General features: G+C 42.5%; 1 protein-coding gene across 1 annotated transcript; it reads left to right on the forward strand.

Annotated features, from left to right (window-relative positions):
- The first annotated feature begins 1,700 nt into the window (after positions 1-1,700).
- On the forward strand, positions 1,701-20,587 carry SLFN5 (schlafen family member 5). The gene is made up of 5 exons (XM_066263357.1): positions 1,701-1,832; positions 6,626-7,674; positions 8,658-8,783; positions 13,837-14,557; positions 15,147-20,587. The coding sequence occupies exons 2-5, from the start codon at positions 6,666-6,668 to the stop codon at positions 15,976-15,978; spliced, it is 2,688 nt and encodes an 895-aa protein (XP_066119454.1). The 5' UTR covers positions 1,701-1,832; positions 6,626-6,665; the 3' UTR covers positions 15,979-20,587.
- Positions 20,588-21,208: the final 621 nt, after the last annotated feature.

Genomic DNA, 21,208 nt, shown 5'->3' on the forward strand with positions numbered 1-21,208 from the left:
GGGTATGTATCTTGTCTAACCAGGGAAAGCTCTGATATTGTTAGATCTAGGGTTCAAAATGTCCTTTTGATTCACCTGCCCACTGCAGACTTCTTTACACATAGGTCTTGTCCAAGACCACATTTTCTGTTTGTTTGTACTAATCTTATTATCAATCGTGTTCTGGGCGCTAGAGAAGGATCTGGCTCGGTGCCGGTGCCGGCTCTGCCGGGACACACTCCGCACCTGCTGCTCCACCCTCGGGCCTTAGGAATCTGGCGCCCAGACTGCAGAGGAGGGCTGGCTGGGGGCACTGCGAAGGAAGAACTGACAAGGTGACAGCTCTCACAGTTGGAGGACCGGAAACCAAGAGCTTGTTTTTGTTCAATGCTCTTTTCCTTCCACCCCATCACGCACTGCAAGCTCAGCAACCTATCGATGAAGGAGACCGCGCCTCCTCCACACTGAGCCAGCGCCACAGGTGGCGATTAGCACGACTCTTCGGCCACCCCTATTATTACTCCCACCACTCCCTACTCAGGGCCTCTCTGCTGGCCTCCGCGTTCTTCCGGTTTCTGCCCAAGGGCTCACCGCCCCCTCCCCCGCCCCGCCCCGGGTGGTTACGTCGGGAGAAGGGATGGCCTGGATTACATTCATGGGAATGGAACACTTCCCGTCGCAAATCTGGGTGTTGGAGTTTGAGGCAAGAGCGTAGCCCATAGTCCTCTGGGCTATGCCAGAGGGAGTTGAGAAGTGATGAGATGGAGAAACGTCTGTTCACTTGATTTTTAGGAGGGCCAGGAGAACAGAAGGAGGGCGACCCAGGATAGGAGCAGTTGGAGTCAGGAATTCACTGAATGTTCCAGAGGTTCCTAAATGCTACTTACTCCCCTGGGGCTCGGGCTCGGACCTGTCCCCGTGCAGCCTGCTCTTCGCCCCTTTCGCCGGGCTGGGCTGCCTCCTGGGTTCCCGCACCGCCGCCGCCCAGCAGCCCCGCGCGCCCCGAGCCGCGGCAGGTGAGGAGCGTCCGCGCCGCGCCCGGCACCGAGCCAGGTCCTTCTCTAGCGCCCAGAACACGCTTGGTTATAAGAGTAGGACAAACAAACGGAAAACTGTGGTTTTGAACAAGACCTAGGTGTGAGGAAGTCTGTAGCGGGCTGGTGAATCAAAGAGACATTTTTCCTTTTCTTTCACCAAAACGCCATCGCCCGATCCTGACAAGGTTCTAGCACACGGCGACACTTCCGGCCGGTTTCGCTGGAGCCGTTAGCAGCAGTCATCAGCCTTTTACAAATCGAGGTACCCTCAAAAGACAGGAGGCAGAATGAACTTTTCCCAGTTCTGGGAGGGAGGTGCGGCAGAAGCGGAGGCTTAATTCTCTGCTCCCACTTCCTCCGGAGGGAGAGCTGGGAGGCTGATCCCGCAATTACGGCCGCAATCCAGAAGCTGGAAGCGTTGGGGAGAGAGACACTTCCCCGCGCACAGGACCCTGGGGTGTTCGGACAGGGCTAGAGAACCCTGGGTGGAGGCGAGTACTCCAATCTCAAAAAAAAAAACAACCCCACAAAAAACAAAAATCAAAAAACAAAAAAACATAAACAACAAAGAAGACACCCCCAACCCACTCATCACCCCACCCATATCCGGTAACCAGGCTGCTGCCTTGGTGGGGTTCTGGGTTCACAGAAACGAAACTGTAGAGCTGCGCGGTGCCACGCCCATGAGGTGCCATCGAGTTCAGCTGATATAAGGACCCGACCCTGCAGGGTCAAGGCCGCTCGCTGCTCTGGACCTGGGAAGCTCCATCGCTTTCTACGGGAGGGCGGCGCGCTGCAGAGGAGAAACCTTGATCGGTAATGAGATCCCGCGCTCCTTTGCACAGGTTCTCCAGAAGCTCGGTTTTCCCCCCCGTCCCCGGCGCGCTCTGCTTCCCGACCCGGTTGTGGTGAAGGCCAGGTGCAGCGACTGCGTCCCGGGGCCTGGGCGCTGCCCTGGGAGCTCCTTTCCTCGCTGGGGAGACTGGGCTTATGGACTCGCGCTCAGTAGTAGCAACTTCCAACAGATGGGCAGTGAAGGGTCCGGGAGCGGGGAGGTTTGGAACGCCTGGCGCGCTGGGAGGAAGGAGAGGCGCGCAGCTTCACAGCCCAAATCTTACCAAACCGAGCCTGGTAGGATTTCCCCACGGTTCAGGAACTGGAAGAAATTTAAAGGAAACAGCTACACGAGGTACCGAGGCTCCTAAAAGCGAAGCCTACAAGAGGCTGTGTTAGGGCCTTGGTGGCGTAATTTAAGGTTGAGGGTTCATTCGCAGTCAGGGCGCAAGAATCAGCCAACGAATGCCTAAATAAGTGGAACAAGTCAGTGTCTCTCTCCTTCCCTCCCTCCCTCCCTCCCTCCCTCCCTCCCTCCCTCCCTCCCTCCCTCCTTCCTTCCTTCCTTCCCTCCCTCCCTCCCTTCCTCCCTCCTCTCTCTCTCTCTCTCTCTCTCTCTCTCTCTCTCTCTCTCTCTCTCTCTCTCTCTCTCTCCCTCTCTCTCTCTCTCGGAAAAAAAAAAAAAAAGCTGTGTTCTGGGATTGCCCTAAGCCCCTGGCTTGGCATAAGCCCTGGCTTGGCATATCAGTCCTTAAACATGGGTGGGTGGGTTCTCAGCTTGGGCCCCAAGCTCCCTAACCCCCTTCAGGTGGCTCACTCGAGTTCTCAGGGGCTCTGTCCACAGGGGCTACGCTGTGGCGATTCCGGTCTACCTTTGCACAGGCCTGTCTAGGAGCCGAAAGGAATCCCTGACAACTAGTGTGGTAGGGAGGGGCTGCTGGACGGTGGGACTTTTTCTTGGCTCCTGAGGGTTCATCCACACCCATCACGGGCTCTGAGAAAATGAGTGCGGTAGCTCAAGTTTCCTGGCCTACCCCTTCTGAAAAGTGGGGAGGCTATGCCTGCCTTGGTGGGGAAAGAGAAACTGATTCTTCCTGAGTCTGTCAGGGGCGGACATTAGGGCGGAGCTGAGAGTTCCTGTGGCCAGAAGAGCAGGGAAGATGAGCAGCTTAAGAACAGTGTCCTGTGTCAGAAGTGTTCTTTTAAATGTCCAAGACTCTTCAACTTTTTTGTTTAAATAAGAAAATGAGGAATCACAAGTTTTAGAATTTTCTTGCAAGTGGAAGAAGACTGAAATGTGATGACCTACTCTTGGCCTAATTATGAAAATTCACAGTTGTTTTTTATCTATCAGAAAACAGGAATCAATTTTTTTTTAAGAGAGAAAGAGAAAGAGATGGAGGGACAGACAGACAGGAAGGGAGAGAGATGAGAAGCATCATTTCGTAGTTGCAGCACTTTAGTTGCTCATTGATTGCTTTCTCATATGTGCCTTGGGGGGGGAGTAGTGCTGCAGCCGAGCCAGTGACCCCCTTGCTCAAGCCAGCGACCATGGGGCCATGTCTATGATCCCATGCTTAAGCCAGCGACTTCTGGGTTTCAAACCTGGGTCCTCAGCATCACCGGCCGATACTCTATCCCCTGCACCACTGCCTGGTCAGGCATTAAGTGAGAAGAGGGGAGATAGACAGACTCTCACATGCGCCCCCACTGGAATCCACCTGCAATCCCAATCTGGGGCTGATGCTCCATGCTGGAATCAACCCAGCTATCCTCAGTGCCCAGGCTGTGCTTGGACCAATGGAGCTATCCTCAGCACCAGGGGCGATGCTGGAACAAATTGAGTCACTGGCTGCAAAAGGGGAAGAGAGAGAAGAAGGGGAGAGGAAGGGAAAGAGAGGCAGATGGTCATTTCTCATGTGTGCTCTGACTGGGGATCTAACTCAGGACATCCATACCCCAGACCCACACACTATCCACTGAGACAACCAGCCAGAGGTGATCCACTATCTTCTTACTTGCTTTGTTTCTGACAAAAAAAAAATAAAAAAATCTAATGTCATTTTGTTGTTCCTCTGTATGTTATATATCTTTTCCTTCTGGTTGCTTTTAAGATTATTTCTTTATCACAGTTTTGAGCAAATTAATTGTGATGTGCTTGGTGTAGTTTCTTCATGTTTCTTGTGCTCATTGATTATTTTAGATCTTGATCTTGATATTTTAGAGTTTACATCAAATTTGGAAATTTTGTGGCCATTATTTATTCAAAAATATTTTAGCCGTTTCAGACAAGAGAGTAATCTAGTCGTTGGTATTCTACTCTGACTGGAAGTGGAAGCTTCATGCATTCAGTTTTTGAAAGTCATTGTTCCATAAAAGATAATAAAAAACCCCATGACCTGTACCCTCACCCCCTTTTCATGCTTTTGCCTCTTTGGCTTTAAATTTTGGCACTTAACTATATATTTCTAAACATGCTTATGCCCTCTCTAACCCTCCCACAGTCAATTTTAGATATTACCTGTTTTTGGAGATATAGGTATCAATTTCTCACACTTCTTTCCCTACACTTTCTCTCCCCACAGGCTGACAGTACAATTATATCATTATCTCTGGTCAGAACAATATTCAGAGTTTATATTATTATGATTGTCATTTTATTATATTATTATTATTTGTATTTTTCTGAAGCTGGAAATGGGGAGAGACAGTCAGACAGACTCCCGCATATGCCCGACCAGGGTCCACCCAGCACGCCCACCAGGGGGCGACGCTCTGCCCCTCTGGGGGGGGGGTCGCTCTGTTGCGACCAGAGCCACTCTAGCGCCTGGGCAGAGGCCAAGGGGCCATCCCCAGCGCCCGGGCCATCTTTTGCTCCAATGGAGCCTCGCTGCGGGAGGGGAAGAGAGAGACAGAGAGGAAGGAGAGGGGAAGGGGTGGAGAAGCAGATAGGCACTTCTCCTGTGTGCCCTGGCCGGGAATCAAACCCGGGACTTCTGCACGCCAGGCCGACGCTCTACCACTGAGCCAACCAGCCAGGGCTGTCATTTTATTTATAGCAGTACCATAGCCTTATGATTATATTTTATTTCCTACACTCGTGTGTGTGTGTGTGTGTGTGTGTGTGTGTGAGACAGAGACAGAGAGAGGCACTGATAGGGACAGACAGACAGGAAAGGAGAGAGATAAACATCAATTCTTCGTTGCAGCACCTTAGTTGTTCATTGATACCTCTTTCATATGTGCCTTAACCGGGGGGCTATAACAGAGTAAGTGACCCCTTGCTCAAGCCAGCGACCTTGAACTTCAAGCCAGCGACATGGGGTCATGTCTATGATCCCATGCTCAAGCTAGGGACCTCGGAGTTTTGAACCTCGGTCCTCTGCATCCCAGTCTGGCACTCTATCCACTGTGCCACCGCCTGATCAGGCTCCTACGCTTCTTTTTATTTTAATCTTAGTTATTGTCTTATATTTGTATTTGCATATTTTCCTAAGTCCCTATTACTAATTTATTCTCAAAGTCTCCACTTCCTCATTGGCTAACTTATTAAATCCCAGCAATTGGATAATCTCCGGTGCCACCCACTGAAGCTTGCTACCATCTGGTGCCAGTTTTTCCCCCCGTGATCCTTTAGTCCTGTCCCGCTGCTGTCATTCTGGGCTCTATCTCTACACTCATCCAGGGGGTTGTGCATGCTTCTTTCTTGGGTTTCATCTTCTGTTCCCTCATCCAGGTATTTGAGGATGGAAATGTGTGTGTTGGGGTGTGGGAGGACAGAGCCAGGACACTGTCCAGACAGCATGACATTTTCTTGGTTCTCAGGGAAGTTTCTTACTATAGAGGGTTTTGGAATTGTGTGTGAGTTAGTTTATTTGCTCCCCGTTCTTCCTCAACTGCCACACATTGGCCAAAGATTGGAAGCTACAGAGATGTGTATCACTCACACCTGCTTTCAGTTCTGGAGGGTGGTTGCAGAGATGTTGTGTCTGCATGTTCTCACTCAGCTTTCCTTCTGAGATTATTTGTTGTCAGCTGAGGTTTAGGAAATGTCAAAAGTCCACCTCAACCTGACATCCTGGTTGTTCCAAAGAAACGGTCAATAATTTGTTAATTGGTTGCAAAAATTATATATAGGTAAGTATATAATAATTATTATATGTGTTTAACATATAAAATATATTACATATAGACATACATCTATATATTTTTTTTCATAAGGTGGGAAGTGCTTGGACCAGGAGAAGCTAAATGATCTGTTTTATAACAACAATGATAAATTACCAACTCAATCAGATTTGCTCCTTCACAAAATTGGACTATAAAATAATATAAGAATTGTCTTGGTCTCAGTGAGAGGAAAGAGAAAAAGTACTGAGAATAACAATAAATATCAGTAAAACTCAAATATATATTTTGACCATGAAATCTTTCCAGTTGCATTGCAGTTCCATTCCACGTGTATCTTTGTAATATTTTATGTTTTCTGCAGGTGTCTTGAGAGACCTTGTCATTTACAGAACTTAGCAGAGACAGTTCCTAAAAATCATAGCATAAAAAATAACCTCTTGATCATTTCTGTGGTGGTAGTGGGCTTCTGGCAGACTTAGTAGTTTCTCAACCTGTTCTGTGCCCTTAATTCCTGCATGAATCTGGCCCCCAGCTCAGTGGAAATACAGAAAGTGACCATCTTCAGAAGAGTGGCCTCAAACTGTCGATGTCCTACTCCTCCTATTCTTGTCTCAGTCTAATGGTTCTATCTTCTTGTTTTTCAGGAGAACATTTCACGGTAACAATAGAAAAAGTGCTGAGAAGATGAGTCTCAGGATTGATTTGGAAACAAACTTTGCTGAGTGTGTTTTAAATGCAGGAAACATCGTCCTTGGGAGAAAGCAAAGGAATGAAATGGACCCTCACTTGCGGAAGAAGCAGAATGAAGTCATCGTGCATGCAATATGTGCTCTGCTGAATTCCGGTGGGGGAGTGGTCATGGCTGAGATTGTGAACAAAGACTACGAGTATAACAATAATGAAACAGGATTAGATGTGCCTTCGCATTTCAAAAGCTATTTAGATGAGATGCAAAAGAAAGATCTCTTTTATATTTTTGTGCAATCATGGAACGTAAAGGCCTCTGGTGTACGGCTTGCTACTTTGTGTTCCTACTTGTACCACAGACATCAAACATCTACTAATCTTATGGGGTCTCGGGAAGCAGTGGATTTCCTCAAAGAAAGGATGCTTATGAATAACCATGATCCCTCTTTGCCAAGTTCACAGGAACTTCAAGATGGGGTCCAAAATGAAAGTACCATAAAGACCTTAGCTGCTGCTTTGTTTGATAGAGCTCACCTTCAGTACCTGGAAAAGCTCAACTTTACCAAGTCCACACATGTTGAATTTAAAATGTTCCCAGCAGGGGTATCTCAATGCTTTGACAAGGATCTCCCCAGTTGTGTGTCTGCATTTGCAAACACCGAAGGAGGGTACATATTTTGGGGGGTGAATTATGAGACCCTTCAAGTCGTTGGATGTGAAAAAGAGAAAATAGATCCTACCACCCTGAAGGACTACATTGGTAGCTGTATTAGGAAGTTACCTGTCTATCATTTCTGTACCCAGAGGCATGAGATAAAATATGCCATTAATTTCCTTGAAGTACACAATCAGGGGGCCCTCCATGGATATGTCTGCGCGGTCAAGGTGGAACGATTCTGCTGTGCGGTGTTTGCCAAAGAGCCTAGTGCCTGGCAGGTGAAGGACAACCGTGTGAGACGTCTGTCCCTGAAGGAATGGGCAGTTTGGATGACAGAAGACGACCCAGGTCTGGGAGCAGAGTTCGCAGTAATGATCACGCTGCTGGGAGGTGGGGGTTGGGAGGGAGAAAGGGCGGGCATTGTTTTAGAACCTTGGCAAAGAGGAGTACTCTCTGAGGTGCAGCTTTCGGATTTATTAATTCCTATAGATGCAGTTGGTGAGCATTGTCCTTCATTCCCTCTGTCCATTTTAAATACCCTGCATTCAGCAGATGCCCTGGGCTAGTTGACCCACAAGAGAGTGAGTGGTACAGGGGGCTGTTTGACCTAGTAACTTTTGTTTCACCTAGTAATTTTTATCTTCACATCCTCTCTTGTGTTCACATTCAAATCTCTTCCTTTCTGGTTATAAATTCATACTTAATTATGCGTTTTCACATGTCCTCTCTAAGCTACTCCCACTTTCCTCTGCCTTCCCATTTGTATGATTCTCAGGAATAAATATTCTCCCTGTCTTATTGCCCCACTTCCATTTCTGAGCTGAAAGATGACCAACCCACAGCTGTCCCTCTCCTTTCCCACTTTTCTTTTTGAGAACCAACATATGACGTCCACCATGACTGATAAGCCCAAAAATAAAGTGTTTGATACGCAACCACCTTAGAAAAAGAAAGCCTGAGAGAAATTAGAAAAAAGGCGATCAATGGAAACTTCCTCAAAAGCCTAGATAAACGAAGTCCATTTCAGAATCAGCTCAGAAACACATCTTCTAATCCTGTTTTTTTTCAATAGAAGCATTCTACAAATATAAAAATAGTTTGATTCAATGTAATAAAATTAAAAATGAAAAACCATTGCTCCACACCAGTTTCTCCCCCTACCCCAAGATATCAGTAGGCTATTCTGAGCTGACTTGGGATGAGAAATCAAATATCCGTTGTCCAAGACTTTGAGTTCTCAGACTTTAGTGAAAGACTTTGCAACACAGCTCAACTCTAAGTTGGGGATCAGCCTTTTTTGCATATTGAACCCTTGGTTCTTGTTTCCTAAGATCTTTCCAGACTATCTGAGATGTGCCTTCAGATGCATTTGTCATCCACCACACCCTGCAGCAGGAGTGTGTGCATTCATAAGAATTTGGAATGTCTGGAAGAACAGCAAAAACGTCATTTTCCAGGTAATTCATTATCGGTGGTTGCTTTGGAATAGGTTGGTTGTTCATCCATATGGAAAAAATAGAATTGGATTCCTGTTTTATGCTATAAAAAATCAATTCCAGAAAGTTTAATTTTAATTTTTTTAGGTGAAAGGAGGGGAGATAGTAAGGCAGACTGCCACATGCACTCTGACTGGGATCCACCTGGCAACCTCATCTGGGGCTGGTGCTCAAGTACCAAGCTATCCTCAGCCCATGGGGCCATGCTCAAACCAGATGAGCCACTGGCTTCAGGAGGGGAAGAGGGAGTGAAGGGGAAGGGGGAGAGGGAAAGAAGTAGATGATTGCCTCTCCTGTGTGCCCTGACTGGAACATAACCTCGGATGTCCATATGCCAGGTCACTGCTCCATCCATTGAGTAACTGGCCAGGGCCCAGTTCCAGATGGTTTTAGAATTTGAGTGTAAAAAACAAACTTTTCAAACTTTTATTAGAAAATGTACGTGTGGCCCTGGCCGGTTGGCTCAGCGGTAGAGCGTCGGCCTAGCGTGCGGAGGACCCGGGTTTGATTCCCAGCCAGGGCACACAGGAGAAGCGCCCATTTGCTTCTCCACCCCTCCGCCGCGCCTTCCTCTCTGTCTCTCTCTTCCCCTCCCGCAGCCAAGGCTCCGTTGGAGCAAAGATGGCCCGGGCGCTGGGGATGGCTAAGTGGCCTCTGCCTCAGGCGCTAGAGTGGCTCTGGTCGCAACATGGCAACGCCCAGGATGGGCAGAGCATCGCCCCCTGGTGGGCAGAGCGTCTGCCCCTGGTGGGCGTGCCGGGTGGATCCCGGTTGGGCGCATGCGGGAGTCTGTCTGACTGTCTCTCCCTGTTTCCAGCTTCAGGAAAAAAAAAAAAAAGAAAGAAAAGAAAATGTACGTGAATAATTTTGTGTTGTTCAGGTAGGAAAGGATTTCCTAAACCAGACACAAAAGAATTAAAACTTAAACTGATAAATTTTGCGATATTAAAATTAAGAACTTCTGCTCTTCAAAAGATACCTTAAAGAGAGTGAAAGATATAACTACAATCTTGAAAGATATTTGCAAACCATGTAGCTGACAAAGGACTAGTATCAAGAATATATAAAAACCTTACATAAATTAAAATTTTTTTCCTCTATGATTTAAGAGAGAGATAGAAGGGAGAAAGAGAGAGAGAAGCATCAATTCATTGTTCCACTTAGTTGTGCACTCATTGATTGCTTCTCCATATACCCTGACCGGGGATCAAACTTGTGACCTCGGTGCTCTGGAGCAATGCTTTCTCCATTGAGCCACCCAGCCAGGGCTGTACATTTTTATTTTTATTTATTTTTATTTATTTATTTTTTTCTATTTTTCTGAAGCTGGAAACAGGGAGAGATAGACAGACTCTCGCATGCGCCCGACCGGGATCCACCCGGCACGCCCACCAGGGGCTACGCTCTGCCCACCAGGGGGCGATGCTCTGCCCATCCTGGGCATCGCCATGTTGCGACCAGAGCCACTCTTGGCTGCGGGAGGGGAAGAGAGAGACAGAGAGGAAAGTGCGGCGGAGGGGTGGAGAAGCAAATGGGCGCCTCTCCCGTGTGCCCTGGCTGGGAATCGAACCCGGGTCCTCCGCACGCTAGGCCGACGCTCTACCGCTGAGCCAACCGGCCAGGGCGCCAGGGCTGTACATTTTTAAAAGAACAAACAACTTAGTAGAAAACTGGGCAATAGTTATAAAGGTGCACTTCTCAGAAAAGGAAACACATATACCCAAAAAAGTTATGAAGGGATACTTAACCCCAGTTGTGGGTAATCAGGATCTTTTATATTGCTGCTGGGAACTTAAATTGGCTGAATTCCTTTGGAAAACAAATTTGACATTATCTTGTATGATTGGTTATTTGCCTACTCTACCATTCAGCATTTTTTCTAGTTTATAAAGAAAAATGTGTGCACATACATCAGGAAATATATATAAATTGGACCTATATTAATATCTCATAGGGCTCATAAGTTTACTATTTGTAATAACTCCAAATAGGAAACAGCTCAATTGTCTATTGTCACAACAAAGCATAAATATGTTGTAGTATATTCACATAGTGGAATATCATTCAGCAGTGAAAATAAATGCATTGCAGCTATACGCAAGCGTAGAGCTAAATCTGAGTAATGTGTATGTACATCTTGTCATAAGTTAACTTATAGGTTTACATGATTCTTTCATTGGTTATACTATAGTATTTCATAGTATTCCTCAACATGGATGTTATTAAGTTTTGGCTGTTGTTATTGAAAAATATACTATTTATACAGAAAGTACATAAAACAGTGGTATAAATTAATAAATAATTATGTAGTGAAACCTGTGTTAATCACCACTCAGGCCAAAAAGTAGAACTTTGCAAACACCTAGGCTATCGCTTATTTAAACTTGTAAACTTAGATGAACATTAAAAAATTGTAATTCAAAACAACCAGTATACACTTTCCCAAAATGATATTATCATGACATTTCTCTTCTAGGAGAAGCTTAGAATTATTTTGTTCCACAAAAAAGGAAAAGGGTACTATGAGATTATTATTGATAGCAATTACATAAAATTGATAAGTGAATTTTGGAAGAATTGCAATTTTTACAACAGTGAGATAGTTACACAAGGAATATTTGGCCATTTATTAAAATTTTTCTTTGTTATATTTCATCAAATTTAAGAAATTAATATTATATTATTATTTTATTTACCACTAAAAAGAAAATAGTGTTTATTAAACTAGAAGATATATCTTAATTTAAGAGCTATTAAAGTATATTTATGATCAGTGAAATATGGCATATCTCTTAATAATTTCAATGTTTTATCCATATTTTATAATATATGTTAAATTATGTATATTCCTAGAATGAGATCATTATATAATAATAATTTCTGATTATGAATTGCTGGCATGTTGGAAAGCTCATAGTTTTAAATTATGCTATTTTTAAACATTTTACTTAATATTTTTATTCATGCAAAAGCAAAAGTAATTTTAAACTAACTTTTTTTATATTTATACACATTATTTCTTTTACTTGTTTCACTTCATTGGCCAATAATTCCAGAATGTGTTAAATCAAAATAGTGGTAGGAGGTACCTTTAGTTTAGTCCACTTTTATAGAAAACAGTATTTCTCTAAGCTCAGACAAACTTTACTGGTGCATCCAATTGCTTGCAGTTACGGGTTCAATCCCTGATCAAGGCACGTAGAAGAAGCAATCAATGGCCTGACCTGTGGTGGCGCAGTGAATAAAGCATCAACCTAGAATGCTGAGGTTGCTGGTTCAAAACCCTGGGCTTGCCTGGTCAAGGCACACATGGGAGTTAATACTTCCTGCTTCTCCCTCCTTCTATCTCTCTCTCTCTTTCTTCTCCTCTTTAAAATAAATAAATAAAAGCTAAAAGAAAAGCAATCAGTGAATGCACAACTAAATGGGACAAAGTTGATGTTTCTCTCTCTCATTTCTCCCTCCCTCTGTCCCCTTCAAATCAAAGGAAAAAAAATTTAATAAAAAATAAAAAGCACTTTTAAGAATTTTTTAAAATTACAAATGTAACAGTGGACTTTTTTGTAAATAGACTAAGGGTTTTTATTTTTTATTATATTATTTTTAAAAATGTTTATTTTATTGATTTTAGAGAAAGAGAAAGGGAGAGAGAGAGAGAGAGAGAGAAACATTACTCTATTCCTGTATGTGCCCTGACTGGGGATTGAACTAGCAACCACTGATCTTCAGGACAATGCTCTAACCAACCATGCTATCCAGCCAGGGTAGGGATTTTAAATATATATAGATTTGTGTGCCACCACTACATTCAAGAAACAGAACAATTCCATCACCAAAAATAGGCTCCTTTGTGCTGCACCTTTTTAGTCAAAATCTCCTCCAACCCTAGCCCCTAGCAGCCATTAATATGTTCTCCATCCTAAGAATTTTGCCTTTCACAGAATACGATGTAGGTGAAATCATATAGTACAGTGGTCCCCAACCTCTTTTGGGCCATGGACCGGTTTAGTGTCAGAAAATACTTTCATGAACCGGCCTTTAGGGTGGGACAGATAAATGTATCATGTAACCAAGACAAGCATCAAGAGTGAGTCTTAGACGGATGTAACAGAGGAAATCTGGTCATTAAAAAAAAAAAAAGATAAAACATCGTTCAAACTTAAATATAAATAAAACGGAAATAATGTAAGTTATTTATTCTTTCTCTGCGGACTGGTACCAAATGGCCCACGGACCGGTACTGGTCCGTGGCCCCGGGGTTGGGGACCACTGATATAGTGTATTGCCTTTGCCAGGTATTTCCCCTCAGCTTTATGAAGTTACAATTGACAACATCATGTATAAGGTGTGCAACATGATTACCACAGTAAGAATAATTACCATATTCATTACTTCACATGATTATCATTTGTGTGTTGAGAACATTTAAGATCTCTCTTAGCAACTTTCAAGTATATAATTATACGATATTGTTAACGATCATCAGCATGGCCAGCTGTTCAGATGGCACTGTAATGCTTCGCTCCCTATGTCTACTGCTTTGCCTCTCACTTTATACGTCAGCAACACAAACTCCTTGAAGCTGCCTGCACGGACCCTGCTGCTTCTTGTCTCCATGCTTTATTCATATACCCCTTTTGCTTAGTCTCCATCCTCCCTTCCTTCAACAGGCTAACTACCAATCGCCATGTAAGAAGCAGCTCAGATATCTCCTTCGTAAAGACTTTCATATTTTCTTCTCTTCTAAGCTGCACCTCTCCTTGGCATTCACATAATGCTTTGTGCACTTCTTCCCCATTGATTTACCAGTTTGTGCCATAATTATTGTTTTCTCCTTTTATGCCTGTCCATTAGCAGCTCCACTGGACTGGATTGTTTTATCTTGTTGCTACTAATGCATAACCTAATACTAACGCATGGTAGACCCAAATGGGGATTGAATCGGTTGCATATAATGACGATTATTTGCTTGTCTGTGAATTCTCTAATTTATTCCAATTCTTTCCTTATCTAGTATTAACTGACAGAGTGGTGTTTCGACCAAAAAAGCTCTACAGGAGACTATTTTCAGAACATAAAGGACTCAGAAACTTAATAAATAAGAAAATGCGTGCTATCTCTGAAGGAATACTGATTTTTTCTCGAAGCTGGGCTGTGGACCTGGGTCTGCCAGAGAAGCAGGAAGTCATCTGTGATGCTCTTCTACTTTCCCAGAACAAATTCCCAGTCCTCTACACTATCCTCAGAGAATGTGATGACTCCTGGAAGGACTATTCTCTGAGAGTTGCCTGTTCCTTAAAGCAGAAGCTGGTGAACATGGGTGGCTACACTGGAAAATTGTGCATCACCCCCTTGGTCATCCTGCTGAATCCTGATAGAACAGCAACAGACCTTCATGATTCAGAATTGCAACTTTACCCCAAGTCCTATAAACTGAAGTCCACTGAGCACATGGAAACTCTGTTACAGTCCCTTTTGATAGTTTTGTTTGGGTTCAGATCTTTCTTAAGTGAAGAGCTGGGCTCTGAGATTTTGAACCTACTCACAGATAAACAGTATGAGTTGCTTTCAAAGAACCTTCGCAAGACCCCAGAGCTGTTTGTGCATGGCTTACCTGGATCAGGGAAGACCATCCTGGCTCTTAAGATCATAGAAAAGATCAGGAATGTGTTTGACTGTCAACCAGGTGACATTCTTTACATCTGTGAGAACAAGCCCCTGCAAGAATTTGTGAGGTATGCAGCCTGTGTTCTCTTCCTTTTAATAAGTTTGGCTGGTGTGGCTTTAAATTTACATGCTAAGATTCATAGTGTATTTACTATGCCCAGAGGAGTTAAAGAGTAGAACTGATGCCTGACCAGGTGGTGGTGCAGTGGATAGAGCGTCAGACCGGGACGCAGAGGACCCAGGTTCGAAACCCTGAGGTCACCAGTTTGAGTGCAGGCTCACCAGCTTGAGCGCAGGGCCGCTGGCTGGAGCATGTGGTCACAGACATGACTGCATGGTCACTGGTCACTGGCTTGAGCCCAAAGGTCTCTGGTTTGAACCCAAAGTCGCTGGCTTGAGCAAGGGGTTATTCACTCTGCTATAGCCCCCCAGTCAAGGCATGTATAAAAAAGTAATCAATAAACAACTAAAGTGCTTCTCATTTCTCTCCCTTCCTGTCTGTCTGTCCCTCTCTCTGACTCTTTCTCTGTCTCTGTCAAAAAAAAAAGAAAGAAAGAAAGAAAGAAAGAAAGAAAGAAAGAAAGAAAGAAAGAAAGAAAGAAAATTGACTTCCTTTGTTTGACTGGGGAAACTTGACTGTGTTTCTTACATTTTCAGACACAAAAACATTTGCCAGGCAGTGACACGAAAAACCTTCATGAAAACAGACTTTGGAAAGATTCAACACATCGTCATCGATGAAGCTCAGAATTTTCGCAGTGAAGATGGGGACTGGTACAAGAAGGCAAAAACCATCACTCAGAGAGAAAGGGATTGCCCTGGAATTCTCTGGATCTTTCTGGACTATTTCCAGACTAGTCATGTGGAATGCAGTGGCCTTCCCCATTTCTCAGAACAGAAGTCAAGAGAAGAGCTCAACAGAGTGGTCCGCAATGCAGATCCAATAGCCAATCACCTACAAGAAATAATGCAGGAGGTTAGAAGAAATCCACCACCTAACATCCCTCCTGGGTCCCTGGAGATACTCTGTGGAGCTAAATGGTCTCAGGGTGTTCCAGGCTGCTTTGAGACTATGAAGTGCGATGACTTGGAACAGATGGTGGGTTATATAACAGAGAAATGCCAGCTTCTCTTCAAAGAAGGTTATTCCTGCAAGGATATTGCTGTGCTTTGCAGCAAAGCAAGTGATGTGGACAAATACAAACCTAAGCTTCAAAGAGCAATGAGGAAGAGAACACATTCTCAACTCAGTGAGGAATCTGATCTGTTAGTACGGATCGAAAATGCATCAGATATTACGGGCAATCACATTGTGTTGGACAGTGTCCGTCGATTTTCAGGCCTGGAAAGAAACATAGTGTTTGGGATTGATCCAAGGGCAGCCGAGCCAGCTGTTTTCCACAATCTTCTGCTCTGTCTGGCTTCCAGGGCGAGGAAACATCTATATATTCTGATGTTTTCTAACGAACAGGAAGATCTTAATCTATGAAAGAGTTAAGTAGCCCTCATCTCTGGTTAACTGTGAAACTATTTGATCTAAACATTTAAAACATTTAATCACCAAATATTTAATGAACATTCACAGTGAGCCATGTATTCTTCCAGGCTCTGGGGTTTGGCTCAGTTAATGCACCAGACAGATAAAATTTCTTCTTTTGGGCAAAGGCAAATAACAGAGAGTGAAACAACACAAGAACAAGACATTTCAGATAGTAATAAGGAACATCAGAGTAGTAATTGGAGGGACTTGAGATGCAGAGATTGTGTGTGAGTGTGTGTGTGTATGTGTGTGTGTGTGTGTATGTAAATACAGAGAGGTTGGTTATTTAGGGTGGTCAGAGAAGTGCTCAGCAGGAAAGAAGTCACGAGAAGATCTCTGAGCTGTTTGTGCCAGGAAGACTCGGGTATCTTCATTATTTGTAACATAGCCATGTGCAGAACTGCTTGAGTATGATGACGTGCTGGGAGAGTATGAAGGATGGAGAGGTGTAGTGTGTCTGAGCTTTTATTGGCCAGGAACGATTGTGGCATGTTTCAAAATGTACAATCAGAAGGTACGAATTATAATTTTTTGGAAGGCCACATTACATTACTTTGTTATTTTCCTTTAATGGTCTTAGTATTTTTGATCACTATTTTTTAAAGTTTTATGTGTGCTTTTCAGTTATTTGAAATCTCTGCTGTTTAGCTTGGCTTGAATACTGTTTCTATGGAGGCTCTTAGGTTACTGCTCAAAGTTAAGATTGCCACAGTCGCTCAGGAAGACATATTGTGTATTTAATTAATTTTAAAATGCAAGGGTCCCTAAGAGGATGAATGTACTGAACTCAGAGTTTTCAATTTGCTTTTCACATAATTTAATAACCAATGAAATGATAAAGTAAATTTAATATCTTTGTTCTTCTGATCCTTTAGGATTTTAGCTAGGCTTTCAAAGGGCAAATTCCTTGTGTACTGTAAGTCTCTCAGAAATTCTCACAATATTTGAAGTTAAAGAAATCCCTCTTTCCTGAGAAATTTAAACTAAAATAGTCAGAGTTAATTCTTGATTAAATAAAGACCCCACTCTTTCCCCAAAATAGGGAAATTGAAATCTCATTGTAAGAAGTATGAATTTGAAGCTAGAATTTGTTATTTCTGGTAGCTGGTTACAATATTAAGAACTATAAAAATTTTGAGACCCATCCATGGGAAAATATAGAAATAATTTATTGTAAAATGATTTGCAGATAACTTGGAATACATTGCAAATAACTTAGGCTAGTATAGAGAGATACTTTTACAATAAAATTAATATAAGAATTAGCAATTCTAAATAAAGAGCTGGATCAATCCAGTTCATGCACTCTCCCTTTACCAAAAAGAATGAAGAAAATTAGTAAAATTACAGGCTAAAGTTTACCAGCAAAAGAAAAGCAAAGAATGGAGCTCAACCACACACCATAAACGTCTAATAAATATGTATGGACATAAAAAACAGAATGAAAAAGATTTATGTAGAGGCATAGCTAATCTCACACACGCCCAAGGTAGTGTGAAGTAAAGAAGGTACATGAGAAAAAGAAAATCAGAATTCTCACTAACATGATCAACTTAAAGAATGCCATCTGAGTCACTGATAGGCGGCTTGGGAAAACGCCAGAGACCCTCAAGCACAGAAGCCCCCGATTGTTCCTGAGGACTCTCTCTAGGGATTGGAAGTAGTTTTTAGGGTTTTCTGTGAATTCAGAGAAGGAGGCAAGGCCCTTGGGAATAAGATACAGCCCCTGGTATGGTGGAATTAATAGAAATGCATAGGCAACAATCAAGAGTGCAATCTCATATAACAGCAGGTCAGATCAGGCTGCAGAGAATTAGATGGAAGATACCACTAAGGCTCCCAACTATACAGTGAAGAGGAAGACAAGTAAGTTCTACTTCATAAAGAAAGTTGTCAAAGAGAGTCTTTTCACGCCTTAAAGTACGTGGAAAAACTATCCTGAGCTGCTCTTATTAAATGTTAGAAAGATCAATGGCATGGGAAGTAGTCAGAAAGACTATGGGGGAAAAATGTAAAAAAGAAACATGAGATGAGCCAGATGAGCCTGCAAGGAAATATAACTCATGGGACAGAAGTAAACTCCCTGCAAGTGTCTCATGCTACAGAGGAACTTCTCAAGTTCCATAAAACAAGAATTGCTACAGAACTTCACAGTTCCATAAAACAAGAATTGCAAGACCAAATGACAAAGCCGCCAAAAAAGATCAAGATGGATATTGCTAAGAAGACAGATTGTGAAGCATTACAGGTGGAAAATAAATTAGAAGCAACAAGAAATTGAAAACCCGCCTGACCAGGTGGTGGCTCAGTGGATAGAGCATTAGACTGGGACACGGAAGACCCAGGTTCAAAACGCTGAGGTTGCTGGCTTGAGTGCGGGCTCATCTGGCTTGAGCGAGACTCATCAGCTTGAGCATGGGGTCACTGGCTTGAGTGTGGAATCAAAGACATGACCCCATGGTTGCTGGCTTAAGCCCAAGGTCGCTGACTTGAAGCCCAAGGTCTCTAGCTTGAGCCCAAGGTCTCTGGCTTGAGCAAGGGGTCACTTGCTCTACTGTAGCACCCAGTCAAGGCACATATGAGAAAGCAATCAATGAACAACTAGGGAGAGTAAGGAGCTGCAATGAACAATTGATGCTTCTCACATCTCTCTCCTTTACTGCATGTCTGTCCCTATCTGTCTGTCTCTCTGTGTCACAAAAAAAAAGAAAAAAGAAAAAAAGAAAAAAAAAGAAATTGAAAACCCAATTCCTGGCTTATGGGAAGCCTTGAGATAATCACATAAATGGAGAGAAATAAGGTAAATATTAAGGTAATTATAAAGAGGATATACCTAGAGTACAGTGATCCACAAAAGATGGTTATAAAATAAAGAACTCAATAAATAGAATGGTAAAATATTCTAAGATATAATAAGGGAAAAATTAAAAAAATAATTATTCAGGGCCCTGGCCAATGGCATCAGCCCAGTGTATGGACATCCCTGGTTTGATTTTGGTCAGGGCACACAGGAGAAGCGACCATCTGCTTCTCCTCCCCTTCCTCTCCCCGTTCTCTCCCTTTTTTACTCCTGCAGCCAGTGCCTCAACTGATACCAGCATGGTACCAGGTCCTGAGGATAGCTCCACTGGAGTGGGTCAGCATCAGATGCTAAAAATAGCTTGGTACATGAGCATCATCCCCAGATGGGGTTAACAGTTGGATCCTGGTTGGGGTGCACGTGGGAGTCTGCCTCCCCTCCTCTCACCTAAAAAGAAAAGAAAAAAAGAAATCCTCTGATTGAAATAATTCTTAACAATCCATGCAGAAAAATTCAATTATTTGTTAAGTGTGAACAATCATTCTGGCTGTGCACTTCTCTGGAGCAATATTCAGTTGCTTTTTAATCCAATCTATCTTTACCTTTTAGTTGAGGTGTTTAAAGCATTTGATTTTTTAACCCTTTATTTCGAAATATCTAGAGACTCCCAGGAAGTTGCGAAGGCAGTACTGAGTAGTATAGAGGGATTCCCTGTATATTTCACCCAATTTTTCATGTTATTGCTATATTTGGATTTTTATCTACCCTATTTTTTTCTTTTTTCCCCCACTTCTTCTTTGTTCCTTTTGTTCTTTCTTTCTGCATCCTTTTGACTTAATTGTGCATTTAAAAAAATACATTTTATCTTCTTTATTGGCTTATTAGTTATAACTTTCTGGTTTGTTATTTTAGCTATAGCCCTAAAGTTCACAGTATATATCTTTAAACTTATCGCAGTCTACTTCCAAGTGATATTACATCACTTCATGTATTGTGTAAGAACTTTACAACAGTGTACTTCCTTTTTTTCTCAAACCTTTGTGCTATTGTTGAGATGTATTTTATTTTTATATATGTTATAAATCCCATAACTGTTGATATTATTTTTGCTTTAAGCAGCTGCTTATCTTTTAAAGAGATATAAATACTATGAAAGAAATTCTTTATATTTACCTATGCAGTAAGTACCATTTCTGGTGGTTTTTATTCCTTTGTGTAAACCTAGATTTCTATCTTGCATGATTTCCCTTCTGCTCAAAGGAATTTCTTTAACATTTTCGATACTATTGGTCTGCTGCTGATGAATTCATTTAGATTTTGAATGCATTAAAAAGTAATCTTTATTTTACCTTTTTAAAAAATGATAGTTGTGCTGGGTGGAGGTCTAGGTTGATAGTTTTGTTTTTTAGCAAGTTAAACATGCTACTTCAATGTCTTCTACCTTGCATCATTTCCCATGATAAATCTGCTGTTCCCCTCATCTTTGTTCCTCTGTACATAATGTGTCCTTTTTCTCTGATAGCTTTTAAGATTTTTTTTCTTTATTACTGAAGTAAGGAATTTAATTATGATGATTTTTGGTAATTAAACAACATTCTTGTGGTTGAGGTTTTTGAGAGCTTCTTGCAGTTATAGGTTGATAGTGTCAACAAATTTGGAAAACTTTCAGCTGTTATTCCTTCCAATATCTTTTATGCACGCCTCTGCTCTTCTTGGAGACTTGGAGCCTAATCTTCTCTCCCCAAACTATCACTCAAAGTTGAGGGCAAAATAAATAAAACTTCAGACTGTAACAACTTGGAATTCCCTAAAATAATTACTAAATAAGGTACTTCAGTAAGAGATAAAGGAACTGAGAAGAAAGTATTGATTTCAAGAGAAAAGGGTGAACAAATAAATTAATAAAACATAAAGTGACCTATGTATATTATTTGTTAATTGCCAAATAATCCAATTGCCTCCCTCTATGCAAACTACTTCTAGTTAGAGGATATAATGAAGGAAAAAAAGGCTAATTGTAATTCCAACAACAAAAAAAAAGGTAAAATAAGAATAACTGTAACAAGAAACATACAAGCTCTTTATGAATAAAACTGTAAAGTGAAACTAAAGAGCACCAAAGGGAATTTGAACAGATAAAAAGCACAATGTGATTTTTGGATAAGAAGATTCAGAATCATAAATATATCCATTTTCACTAAGCTAACCTATAAATTAAATGTCATCCAATAAAAATACCAACAGATCACCTGGGCCAGTTGGCTCAGTGATAGAGCATTGGCTGGGTGTGTGGAAGTCCCAGGTTGGATTCCCGGCCAGGGCACACAGGAGAAGCACCCATCTGCTTCTCCGTCCTTCCCCCTCTTCTTTCTCTCTCTC

This window comes from Saccopteryx bilineata, chromosome 2 (assembly GCF_036850765.1).
Source record: "Saccopteryx bilineata isolate mSacBil1 chromosome 2, mSacBil1_pri_phased_curated, whole genome shotgun sequence".
Lineage (NCBI taxonomy): Eukaryota > Metazoa > Chordata > Mammalia > Chiroptera > Emballonuridae > Saccopteryx > Saccopteryx bilineata.

Bases quoted from the DNA above. Each gene is read 5' to 3' on its own strand.
- SLFN5 (XM_066263357.1), top strand. From the start codon at position 6,666: ATGAGTCTCAGGATTGATTTGGAAACAAACTTTGCTGAGTGTGTTTTA. The intron at 7,675-8,657 runs GTCTGGGAGCAG...TTGTTTCCTAAG, and splicing joins GATGACAGAAGACGACCCAG to ATCTTTCCAGACTATCTGAG. The intron at 14,558-15,146 runs GTATGCAGCCTG...TTACATTTTCAG, and splicing joins CCCCTGCAAGAATTTGTGAG to ACACAAAAACATTTGCCAGG.